This window comes from Perissodus microlepis, chromosome 3, assembly GCF_051167445.1.
Source record: "Perissodus microlepis isolate ML-2025 ecotype Zambia chromosome 3, ASM5116744v1, whole genome shotgun sequence".
Lineage (NCBI taxonomy): Eukaryota > Metazoa > Chordata > Actinopteri > Cichliformes > Cichlidae > Perissodus > Perissodus microlepis.
This window is the reverse complement of record NC_140463.1, coordinates 37662433-37675364: the sequence shown is the minus strand read 5'-3', so window position 1 is coordinate 37675364 and position 12932 is coordinate 37662433. Positions and strand designations below refer to the sequence as shown.

Below are 12932 nucleotides of genomic sequence, written 5' to 3'. Positions count from 1 at the left end.
GTTCTTCCCTCTCATCGCGAGCCTGTTTTCTTTGAAGTGGAAAAGAAAAAACAGTCTCCGCTTTGAACCTTTTTCTTGTTTGCAGTAGCCACCACTGCCAGCGAGCCGTAATCACGACAGATGTTCTGTGATTGGTTGTTTGTTCTCTCCATAGATGCTTCGACATACGCACACTTCCTGTTCAATGCTTTTGACACGGATCACAATGGCTCTGTGAGTTTTGAGGTAAGCCCAGAGTTGCCAGATTGTTCATTTCGCAGTGTCTTAAAACTCGACCAGTGTGTGGGTTCGCTGTCGAAAAGGTGTGCGCATCAAACGCTCCTACAGACGAGGCTTTACACTCGATCATTATGTAACCTGCAACCCCCTTTATAGAAAAAAAAATCTAGCCTCATCAAGTTTACTCAAGATGCTCAACATTTGATTAATATTTATGAAGGGCACTTATTTGCTTATTAGGACAGAACAGGGAACAGCTGTCATTATGCCAAACCAAAGTTTCCCTGCCTAATGTGCGGTCCACTCTGTTCTGAAGTACGAGATCTCCCTGAGGACTGACACTGAATACCAGTCGACTAAACATTTGAATAATGAGCTATTTTTGATTTATGATAGCTCCACTTTTGCCGTTTCATCATTTTCCTCTAATGAATACGTGATAGAGGACGGCATCCTCACAGAAAGGTTGGAATCGGTTGAAGTGCCTCACGTAGAAAGTGTCTCATGCGTCGTTGTTGAGTTAAAGCTGTGATGTTTTGCACATTTGTCAGTAAGTTGTGTTTCCATTACAGGATTTTGTTATGGGTCTCTCCATCCTCCTGCGTGGCACAGTCCAGGAAAAACTCAACTGGGCCTTCAACCTTTATGATATCAATAAAGACGGATATATCACTAAAGAGGTACGTCTCCTAAAAACACGAAGGTCACAGTGCTGAGATATTCGCCGTGTTTCACGCCGCATGCTTTAGTTAATTCACTTACATGTTGTTGTACAGGATGTTCACGATTCGTTGATTCTGATCGAGCACAGCGCTACGCCAGTTTGCATTTTGCTAATATTCACATGGAGCCTGCAGACTGCGCTCGATTTTTGTACAGTAAAGATCAAAAATGTAACAGTTAAACTGAAGAAAACATCCTCCCAGGAATCTGCCTCTGTGGGTTAACATTGACATATCCTCCTCCTACTGGCTCACTAAGCTTGTTGTCCTTGCTTGTCAGTGTGAAAGCACTCAAGCATTGGAGTTCACAATACTTAAAAGTTCTTAGGAAGAATTAGCTGTACTGAAAACAAACACTGCCCTCTTATGGTTGAGTTGCAGTACTGTCTTCAGTCCGTGTACTGAGCAGGTGTCTCCAGTTTGCCGCTCCAGAGCCACATTTGAGAGATGAGAGAGAGATGAGATAGCCTTTATTTGTCAGTTGCAGGTCTTTTGCCCACAACCGAGATGACAGACCTTGCCGACCGTACATACAATACACAAACATCACATTGGAGAGACAGGTCAGGCTAGGTAGTGAGGAAAAAAACCATGGATAATACAGGAATGCACAGATATCAACACACCATAGCACAATAAACACAGACAAGCAACATGGGAAAGAGTTCCAGTGTGTACATCTGATCTGGGACCGCTACAATCTTTGGACTGCGCCTCCAACTGACCCGATGTCCACATCAGAGGGGAGGTAAGCGTTGGAGGTGGCGTTGGATCCGGGGTAGGGAGGGTGATGCGTCGGTGAGTGCTTATCAGTATCAGTATATGTATGTGTGTGCGTGTCCATAGTTCAGCTGAGACAGTGTCCTTCGCCCTGCCAGGCTAAGTAAACAGTCTTCCAGCCAACCCAGGTGGCCTTGCATGGAATGGGAAGGAACAGACTAAACACAGTCGTTATCAGGGTGTTGTTGTTCAGCTCTGGCCTTGTAGCTGGCGCCGAAGGGGTATCCGCATAAGTGATGTTATTTTTTACTTCAGTGCAAACAGCTTATGAATTTCAAAGCAGTTCTACAGTCCAACACTGGTCTCTCCTCCCGTTGGAGAGCCGCGAGCTTCGCCATACTTGCGTTCTGTGATGTTGTCATTTCTTGCGCTCAAGGAGCCAATTTCTGAGAACTCACGGCAATGTGCCTCCCCGAGATGTCATCCAATTTTGCGCCCAGAGATGTTATTCCGGGCTAGCCCTTCCGAGATGTATCCAGTCTGCAGTCAGAGATCTTATTCTGAGTATTCACAGCAGCCGTAGCCTCTCCAAGATCTTATCCGTGCTGACTCAATGGGCCCATTTTGAGAAACTCACACCTCTCCCATTGTTCCAATCCCAGCGGGCAGCCTTGTGGGGGTTTGAACAGCCGGTTCCGCTTCTTAATTCTTCGATAAGTCAGGGCCAAGCCAGCTCCGATCAGCCAGAACCCTGTTACCATTGTTCCGAATAGGTAGATATCTTCAGCACTCAGGCTCACCCAAGCCCAAACTTCTCGTTGAGAAAGGGGTGTCAATTGCATTTAGGGACCAGTTGATCCAATCCATAGTTCCTCTTTTAGGTTTTAGAGAACAGACTGTGAGAGAATGTTCCAGGGAAAAATACATGGCTCTTTTTGCCATCTACTGTGTCAAAAGACATGGAGGGTTAATATGGAACATAGAAGTAAACAATGTTTCTTACATTTTATTTTCATGTATCTTTGCTATAAGTGATTCTTCACATTCTTATTATTAAAACTGTGCAGCCTGTACACTGTATCGTTTAGAAAATACACATAAATGGTGACTCCCCCAGCTGGCTACATAAAAAATTGCAGAGCATGGACAGATGTGTCCCTGCCAGTGTGGCCTGACTACATTTACAGCTTAACTAAAACTACCCTAACCTTTAATTTTATTCTTTACTTTCACTATTTTTAAAGCTGTCGAGCTGCCATATGTTCATTAACAAAGCTGGTTCCTTTTAATTTAATTCAAACGCAGGGATTAAGCCAGCCCGCATACATTTAAAGCCACTTTTTTCAAAGCCGGCCTAAACAAGCTAATAGTATTTTCCCTGCACAGTTGTTTGTTTCAACTGCTGTAGCCCATCTGCCTCAAGCTTCAATGTGTTGTGTGTTCAGAGATGCTCTTCTGCGTACCTTGGTTGTAACAAGCGGTTATTTGACTTATTGCCTTTCTAGCAACTTGAAGCAGTCTAGCCATTCTCTGCTGACCGCTGACACCATCAAGGCATTTTCACCCAGAGAACTGCTGCTCACTGCATGTTTTATCTATTTTGGCTAATTCTCTGTAAACTCTAGAGATGGTTGTGTGGGAAAATCCCAGCAGATCAGCAGATTCTGAAATACTCAGAAACTGCTAAACTGGTCTGGCACCAAGAACCGTGCTAAGTTCAAAATCACTGAAATATGAATCAACTTTCTCCTCTATTCTGATGCTCAGTTTGAACTTCATGGTCCCATCTTTTTTTTTTTTTTTTTTTTTCTTCTTCTTTTTTTTTGTTATTTTATATCGTCATTTAATTGGGGGGCAAATGTATGTGTAAGGCGTGCTCTGCTTCTCCCCTGAAATCCACATTTATGGCTGTGACTATATTAACCACAGACACCGTGTTCACGGTGATTCAAGCAACTTTCAAGTCTCTGCATGTTGAATTTCAAAATGTACTGAGAGGAAGCCTGAAAGGAAGGTGAAGTATGTTCAGATATCTCTTTTTTTTTTTTTTTTTTTTTGTGTCCCGTTTGGATCTTTAGCCATCAGAATTGTTGTCTTAAGGCCAAGAAAGATGCCAAGCGGATTTATTTTACCAAGTGGATCATCATGGCCTTGCCATATTGGTCCATTTGATTGACCTTTATTATAATTATGTATTTATTTTATTTTCGGTTGCTACAAACGGGACAGACGTGACTGGGGGATAGGACAGGGAGAAAGAATGAAAGAAAGAGAGGGAGAGAAAGAAAACCAAAGGGGAGAAGAGACGGTGAGAAGGGGGGGAAGAAAGGAAAAAACAAACAAACAAACAAACAAAACGCCTGGATCACCTGTATGGAGAAAAAAAACAGAAGAGAAAGCAAACAACAAAGAGCAACATAATAAAAACAGCACCATCACAATAAACTAGCTAGCAGTAGATAACAGTAGATACTAAATAATAAACGATATTGTGCAGCACGCAAGATAGACAGCGCACAATGTGCTTTGAGGCAGCAGCCAAGAAAGGTGTAGTCCGCGTCTGTGAACACCCGTGTGTACACCTGTGTGCATACCTGTGTGGATCAGCATGCTTGTATTCCAAAGGTTTCTCCATGTAACGATCTGCTAGGGAGTGTGGGGAGCCATAGCCCCGTCCACCAGGGTATGAAGCAGGTATGGAGGAGATCCAGGCCCCAGATATCCAGAGGCCCCAGAGTACAAGGACCCGAGGAGGACCACCAAAGGGGGGGGGAACCGTGCCACCCTCCTGGGAAGAGCTGAGTAGAGCCCCAAACGAGAGGTCACCCCGCAGCTACGGAGCAGAGGCCAGAGGGGGTTGCAGTGGCGTGCCCGCGGGCTCCGCCGGCAGCCAGCTGTGCCAGAGAGGACCGAGCTTCAGGCCCAGAGGCCAGAGGCCTGAGGGCATCCCACCCCCCGGAAGGAGCCCAGCCGGGCCACAGGCGCCCGGCCCCGCCAATCGGCCACCAGGAGTGAGCCGGTACATGCATGAGCGCCCAGCCCCAGATGACAAGGACCACCAACACACCAACGTCTAAGGGCATCAGCCACCGGCAGGGAGTGTGGTGAGGGGAGATAGGCCTCCATACTTTAGAGGGCCTGAGATGTACCCAGAGAGGTTGAGTCTAAGACCCAACCTGACATATAGACACAGACAAACAGGCACACGCGGACACAGATGTGCATTCCCACCCCCATATGCACAACCAAATACTCGGCACTCACCCAACGTGTAGACAGACACAAATAGACACTGCACAGACAGTCGCACTCCCCAAACATACTCTATATCCCAGGTCCAGGTACCCCCGCCCCCAGAGGGGCAAGCCGCACCTAGACCCAGGAGATGTAACCCTTCTCTCTGGGGTGGAGGCAAGCGGACCACCTCCTTATCTGCAGTAGCAGGGAGGCCCCGCATCCCAGACCCCAGTCTGACGGCCAGCACCTCCTCCCAGCCCCCCAGCCCTGACGGCTAACAGAACCGGGGTGAGTGAAGACCTCAAACCTCCCTACGCCCGCTCATATGTAATGTTGTTGTGTGCTGTTCTAAAGTGCATTTAAAACTCAGGAGAGCATGGTACTAGCTTCCTCTCAGAGAGCAGCACGGCTCCTCCCGAAAACCCTCAGTGTCTAAATGCATTTAAAATTGAGGGTAGGGCACCAGCGCCAGAGGTGGGTTGGAGTACAACGACCATCCTCTGGATGCTGTAAAACGTGCCCACCCCCAAGGCCCTATATGTATGTGTTATGTGAGAGTGTGAGTAATGTGGATGTCTAGGTTGCAGAATAAAATTGAGGCACAGGCGGCCAGAAGGGGACAGAGGGGGAGTGCCTCCCCTGCACCCTGGTGACATACCTGCACCCCAAGCCCTGCGTGTGTGGGTGGGTGTGGTAGAGCGGGAATAGGGAGGCAGCTGAGGATGGGGAGGGAAGAAAGGGAGGGGCAAGCGGCCCCTCCCTGGGGCCAGCTCCCCCGCTGACCCCAGTAGGCACCCCCACGCTCTGGAACCCACCAGGGCAAGGAGGCCCAGGCCCATCCGGACCGGGGCCCGCAGCAGCAGCACTGCCCAGCCCCACAGAGTTCGGGGCAGCCCACCCGACTCCACCCCAGAGAAAACTGCACCCACCCCATCATCCAATCATCTCCCAAACTACACAAGACAATAGACACCCAGGTTGAGTTCATTCTCCCCCTCTCCTATATCTCTCCCCCCACCTGCAGAGTGAGCTCCTGTAGTGAGGAGACCACCTGCAAAGATGTAACAACCTCCCCACCAGTTAGAGAGCCCCCTAGTTGGGCCGATGCACCAGAGGTCCCCTGCACTGGGGCTGAGCCCCCCTGCACCCACCTGCCCACTGCTCCGGCGACACAACAGCCAGGACCCAAGCCCCCAAGGCCCGGCCAGCACCCCAGACCGGGGGGCGGAGCACCCCCAGACCCCCAAGCCTCCACACCCGTCCCGGACCCTCCCAGGGGCAGCCAGGCTACCAGGCCAGTAACCAACGTCCGCCAGCACAGACCCTCCCCCATCTCCGCTGTACGCAGCCAGAAGGAAAACACCATCCAAGAGCCCCAGAGCTTCTAACCAGGTCATGGCCACAGCCCCCAGGTTAGGCCCTCCAGGGAAACGTCCCTAGGGACTCCCCAGACGCCCTAAGGCCGTCCCTACCCCCACATCAACCACAATAGCGAAGGCAGGACCAAACCATGACCCCCCACCCCCGCTAGGTGATGAAGCCGATCAAAGGAGCCCAAAGGGATTGATCAAATGTGATGGCAGAGGTTGTATCAAGACTAATGTGATCTATTAGATGGTTTTTATATTGGTTAGAATTAAGATTATTTTTATTTTTCCAGTTAATGAGGACCATTTTCTTGGCAATGCATAGGGCCGTAAAAACAACGTGGGCTGTGTTTATTTCTGCAGTGACCTCATCCAAGTTGCCCAGCAAGCATACTAAAGGGGAGGCTGGAATGTTACATTTCAGACACTTTGATAAGTCTTCACATATCTCACGCCAAAATTTCTGAACTGGTGGACAGAACCAAAGAGCGTGGATGTAATTGTCCGGTGTATTTGCTGTGCAGTGTGAGCAGTTGTTGGAAGGCGTATAGCCCATCTTGAACATCCTATGACCAGTATAGTGCACTCTGTGTAATATTTTGTATTGTATTAATTGCAAACTGGGATTTCTGATCCATTGAAAGGTTTTTAAGCATATCTGAGACCAAAGGTTTGGGTCTAAGTTGATTGATAAATCTGCTTCCCATTTTGCAATAGGAAGGGATATTGATTCATCTATTTTAGAAAGTGTTCTGTATATTTTAGACAATAATTTGGGGGGTTTTAGACTAAGAAATTGTACCACACTTGGTGGTGTTTGTAATTCAGCTTCACTGGGATTAAATTTCTTTTTTACTATGGATTTAATTTGTTGATATTCCAAAAATCGTTTCTTGTTGATCCCATATTGTATAACTAGTCTGTCAAACGAAATAAAGTCTGTTCCTTCCAATATATGTTCCAAGTATTTAATTCCTTTGCAACTCCAATCTGAAAAGTTTATCATATTATTGTTTTGTAATATGTCCGGGTTGTTCCAGATAGGTGTACGTTTGCATGGGATTAATGAAGACTCTGTCATTTTTAGAAACTCCCACCATGCTGTCAGAGAAGAGCTAATATTGATGCTTTTAAAGCATTCATGTCGTTTGATGTTTGAGCTGATAAATGGTAGGTCTGAAATTTCTAGGTTATTACATAGTGCCTGTTCTACATCTATCCAAGGTTCATCTAAGAAGGTGTGTTTAAACCATCTAGAGATGAACTGAAGCCTGTTGGCTAAAAAATAGTGATTAAAGTTAGGCAGATCTAATCCTCCTTTATCCTTGGTCCTTTGTAGTGTTTTTAAGCTGATACATGGGGGTTTATCTTTCCAAAGGAATTTAGAAATGTACGAGTCTAGAGATCTGAACCAATCTTGTGATGGCTTATTTGGGATCATTGAAAATAAATAGTTTATTTTTGGCAAGATTATCATTTTTATAGCGGCGACCCTTCCCATGAGTGATATGGGTAAAGATTTCCATCTAGCCAGGTCGCCTTCTACTGTCTTTAAAAGTGGGATGTGGTTTAATTTAGTTAATTCTGAAAGTTTAGGAGAGACATTGATACCAAAATATTTTATATTTCCACATTGCAGTGGGGAAGGAGAAGAATTATGGAAGGAGCAATTAATCGGAAGAACTGTTGATTTCGACCAGTTAATTGAATAATCTGAGACACTTGAGAAGGAATTTATCAATGCAATTACCCCAGAAATATTGGTTTGTGAGTTTTGGAGAAAAAGTAACACATCATCTGCATAAAGGCTGATTTTATGTTCTATATTCTTACATTTTATGCCCTTAATTGTTGTAGCCTGTCTAATTGCTGCTGCTAATGGCTCAATAAAAATTGCAAACAGTGAAGGGGAGAGTGGGCATCCCTGTCTGGTGCCCCTCAGAAGAGAGAAGCGGGAGGATGTTTGGTCATTTGTTCTGACACAAGCTGTTGGGGAGTTATATAATATTTTTAACCAGTTTATGAAACAGGGTCCAAAACCAAATTTATGTAAAGTTGCAAATAGAAATTTCCAGTTAACTCTGTCAAATGCTTTTTCTGCATCTAAAGAAAATATTATGGTTTCAGTGTTTTTACTGCATGAGTAGTCTATTAAATTAAGTAATCTACGTGTATTTGTTGATGAGTGCCTACCTTTTATAAAACCAGTTTGGTCAGGATGAATTAAAAGGGGGGTTATTTTCTCTAATCTCTTTGAGAGAGCTTTGCAGATTATTTTAAGGTCTACATTAATAAGGGATATTGGACGATAGCTTGAGGGATATACAGGGTCTTTGCCTGGTTTTTGTAAGAGACTGATATTTGCAGAGTTCATATTTGGTGGTAGTCTACCATTTTCTTTGATTTCCTGCAACATCCTGTGAAAAACTGGTGCCAGAATTGTCCAGAATTCTTTGTAAAAATCTGTTGGAAAACCATCTGGACCTGGAGCCTTATTATTGGGCATACTTATCAGAGCTTCCTGGAGTTCACCTGGCGTCAGTGGCGAATCCAGTGCTATTGCTTGGGTGTCTAATAATTTTGGAAGAGTTATGTTGTCGAGAAATTGATCAATTTCGTTTTTAGATGGGTTTATTTGTGGTGTATATAAAGTTTCATAGAAATCCCTAAAAATGTTATTTATTTTTTTAGGATCATATATTGTATTCCCAGATAAATCTTTAACAGCACATATAGTTGTTTTTTCTTTATTGATTTTTAACTGGTTAGCAAGAAATTGTCCGGATTTGTTACCGTGTTCATAATTTTGCAGGCGAAGTCTTTGTACTAAGAATTTAGTCTTTTTATTAATAATTTCATTTAATTCTAGTTTTGTCTTGCGTATTTTGTTTAATATTTCTTGATCTTGGTGTGACACATAGGCTTTTTCTAAGGATTTGATGTTTTTCTCTAGTTCCTGAATTTTTTTGTTTTCTTCTTTCTTCTTATGTGATGAGAAAGAGATTATTTTACCTCTCATCACGGCTTTCCCTGCTTCCCAGAGGACAGATGCTGATGTTCCAGGAATGTCATTAAAGCCTAAATATAGTCCATTCTTTTTTAAAGTATTTGATAAACTCTTCGTCTTTGAGCAGTGATGTATTAAATGAGCAGTGATGTATTAATTAATTTTATTCTTTACTTTCACTATTTTTAAAGCTGTCGAGCTGCCATATGTTCATTAACAAAGCTGGTTCCTTTTAATTTAATTCAAACGCATGGATTAAGCCAGCCCGCATACATTTAAAGCCACTTTTTTCAAAGCCGGCCTAAACAAGCTAATAGTATTTTCCCTGCACAGTTGTTTGTTTCAACTGCTGTAGCCCATCTGCCTCAAGCTTCAATGTGTTGTGTGTTCAGAGATGCTCTTCTGCGTACCTTGGTTGTAACAAGCGGTTATTTGACTTATTGCCTTTCTAGCAACTTGAAGCAGTCTAGCCATTCTCCGCTGACCGCTGACACCATCAAGGCATTTTCACCCAGAGAACTGCTGCTCACTGCATGTTTTATCTATTTTGGCTAATTCTCTGTAAACTCTAGAGATGGTTGTGTGGGAAAATCCCAGCAGATCAGCAGATTCTGAAATACTCAGAAACTGCTAAACTGGTCTGGCACCAAGAACCGTGCTAAGTTCAAAATCACTGAAATATGAATCAACTTTCTCCTCTATTCTGATGCTCAGTTTGAACTTCATGGTCCCATCTTGACCATGTCCATGTATCTAAATGCATCAATTTTCTGCCACATGATTTTTGTGTTAACAAGCAGTTGAACAACTTCCTGCTCCTTGAATCTGTTTTACGGGGACCTGAAAGAACAAACAGTCCCGGCGCAAATGAATGCTCTATAATGCAACACGTGCTGATTAGCACAACAGCTGAGGCTCAGGGCCATTCATTTTAATTAGTGTTTGGCTTCTTCTTTTTTCTGACGCTGACCAATAATTCATCCTGAAACATGACTCGTGCATGAATCCAGATGCATGTAAGATATGAGTGAGGACACAAGAACTGCTAGTGAGTAGTCAGTGCAAACTGAGTGTAAGACGTTGTATTTATCTCTTATGTTTTCTGTGCATCACAGGAAATGCTGGACATCATGAAGGCCATCTACGACATGATGGGAAAATGCACATACCCCGTCCTCAAAGAGGAGACGCCCCGTCAGCACGTAGAAGTATTCTTTCAGGCAAGCAGGCAGTTGGCAGATTTTACTGTTTTATGTACGAGGCTTCAGAAAACCTTTTTCATATCTCTCCTTTTGTCTGCCTCTAACAGAAGATGGATAAGAACAAAGACGGCGTGGTAACCATAGACGAGTTCATCGACTGTTGCCAAAACGTAAGGCCGATCCCCAGAACATCAGCTCACACTGCTGCTGGCACAGTCTCAGCACCGCTCATCGTATTGTCTCTTTTATTTTGTATCCTCAGGATGAAAACATCATGCGATCGATGCACCTCTTTGAAAACGTTCTTTAATTTTCGGCTGGCTGTGGAGGATTTGGAAGAGACCATCATCTTTAGCTTGGCCCAGTTACTGACTTGGACTCATACTGTGTACAGTGTGCTATGCAGACTTTTTGACCATAGATAAAGTTATTCTTCATTACAGAGGGCCTCAGTTATAAGTAGGCGGTATAGGCGTGGACACTCTGGAGCTGATTGCCGCTTTCTTTTAAACAAATTCGGGAAACTTCTAAGTGAAATAGTGAAAATGGATTAAAAGGAGATGCTTCAAAATGAAACCATTAACTTTAAGGTTGATTTCCGCCTTCTGTCTCTGGAGTGTCTTTGTGTTTGCCGAACTCAGATTTCTGCCTAAGACGTCTAACGAAAGGCTTCAGACAGATTCTGTTCTGCTTTATTTACTGCCAAATCAGATCACTGTGACTTTCTGCAGCATTAGAAACACCCGAACAAAACATCGGATGTAACGTCACACTCCGTCTGCTTTTACATTCCAGACCGGCTCCCAATTCCAGAGTGTTCCCGCCCGATTTAGTTAACCATCGTGGTCTGTCTTTCTGCTCTTTGAAGGAACTGTTTAGAGGGGGGAAAAATAAAAAACAATACATTTTACCATTTTAAACTGTACATACTATAAAAAACATTATTAGATAAGAACTCTTTGAGAAACTTTTGTTCTTGTTTACTTGCCAACTAGAATGAGACAACACAAGGATTGTATTGATGTCAAACTTGGACCATAATATCGATGGTTTGTCTACAGAAGCACACAGGTAGCTCTATTTATGATGTTATACAACCATTTCTTTGTCACAGGAGAAATGCTGCTTTCAGTGGAATTCATTTAACCTCATGTATGTATATTTCCTGTAAAGTAAAATCATCCATCAGTATGTTTTTCTTTGGGTTTTATGAGTTTACACTAGGAGCAGTGCTTGGGATTATTTATAAGGTGTTCAGGTCATTGTACAGTATTACATGAAAAGTCACCCTCGGGTGATTTTCAGGTCTTTAGATTTGTTCATATGAGTCACTGTTTTTAATAAGAAAGGCCAGTGGGGTTTGGTTATTGGTACAAACTTTGTATTATACTCATTAGTTTGGGTTTTCTTGCTGTTCCTCTCCTCCTCCATCCTGTGGGATGCAGCTGCCCACACCGATTCAGCCTGATTGGTTTGATTGGCTCCCAAATGTTAGCAAAAACTACTGGATTATTGAGAGAAGTGTCTCAAGTGTGTCTGAGTGTTTCTGTCTGACATGCTCTCTCTTTTTTTCTTGCTCTTTTTCACAGAGACTTGGATATTAGACACAGGAAGTAGGCAGAAATACGACTTATACTTGAGAACTGTGGTTTATGGTTAATGTGTCGCAACATTTAATGGTTCATCATGTTTGTCCTTCGAAGTGTACAGTGTGTTTCTACGATGTATCACTGGGAGTCGGGAACATATGAACCTCCTCAGTGAGGCATGTTAATCATCCATAATTTAGTAAAGAAAATGACACTTTTTTTTCTCAGCCCTGCTTCTTGTTATTCATGTAAAAGGAGATAGTGTGTTTGGTTTTAACTTGTTTAACTTGCTGTTTGTTAAACCGCTTGTTTGAGTGTGATTTGTATTTTATTTGCAGAGACCTGATGATGAAAAGTAACTTTTATCCACTACGGAATACAAAAGAGCAACACGGTTGATTTGGAAAGTTACAAACAGATCAAATAGTTTGCAGACAAAACTTTTAAAAATCTATTCCATCAAAAGCGCGTCATATTTTAGATCTAAAAGTACCAGGCCAACTACACATTACACCCACAGGAGCGGCTCAGCAATGGAAACCCAAGCCATGAAGCTCCCGGTGCACAGTTTCCATGCTGATGCTCTGCAACTTCACAATCTGATGCTTCATGGCTGAGCTGCTGTGTTTCCTAAACACTTCCACTTTCCAATAATCCCACTTACAAGTGATCGTGGAATATCTTGAAGGGAAGAAATTTCATGAACTGACCTGTTGCCGATGGGTGTCCTATTACAGCACCACCCTGAAATTCATGGAGCTCATTCGAACCATTCGTTCACAAATGTTTGTAAAGGCAGCCTGCGTGGCTCGGTTATTGATTTCATACATCAATGGGACTGAAAACACCTGAAATGAAGATTAAGAGGC

At 43.7% G+C, this 12932-nt stretch overlaps 1 protein-coding gene across 8 annotated transcripts in view; it reads left to right on the top strand.

Annotated features, from left to right (window-relative positions):
* The window catches only part of kcnip4a (potassium voltage-gated channel interacting protein 4a), a 163259-nt gene extending 150969 nt beyond the window's left edge, over window positions 1-12290 (top strand). For all 8 annotated transcript variants that reach the window (XM_084924316.1, XM_084924322.1, XM_084924318.1 and 5 more), the window contains 5 exons: window positions 155-225; window positions 792-899; window positions 10388-10492; window positions 10582-10644; window positions 10737-12290. In XM_084924316.1, the coding sequence (XP_084780442.1) occupies window positions 155-225; window positions 792-899; window positions 10388-10492; window positions 10582-10644; window positions 10737-10784 (395 nt within the window). In that variant the 3' untranslated portion in view covers window positions 10785-12290. The remainder of the gene's footprint in view (window positions 1-154; window positions 226-791; window positions 900-10387; window positions 10493-10581; window positions 10645-10736) is intronic.
* The last annotated feature ends 642 nt before the right edge of the window (window positions 12291-12932 follow it).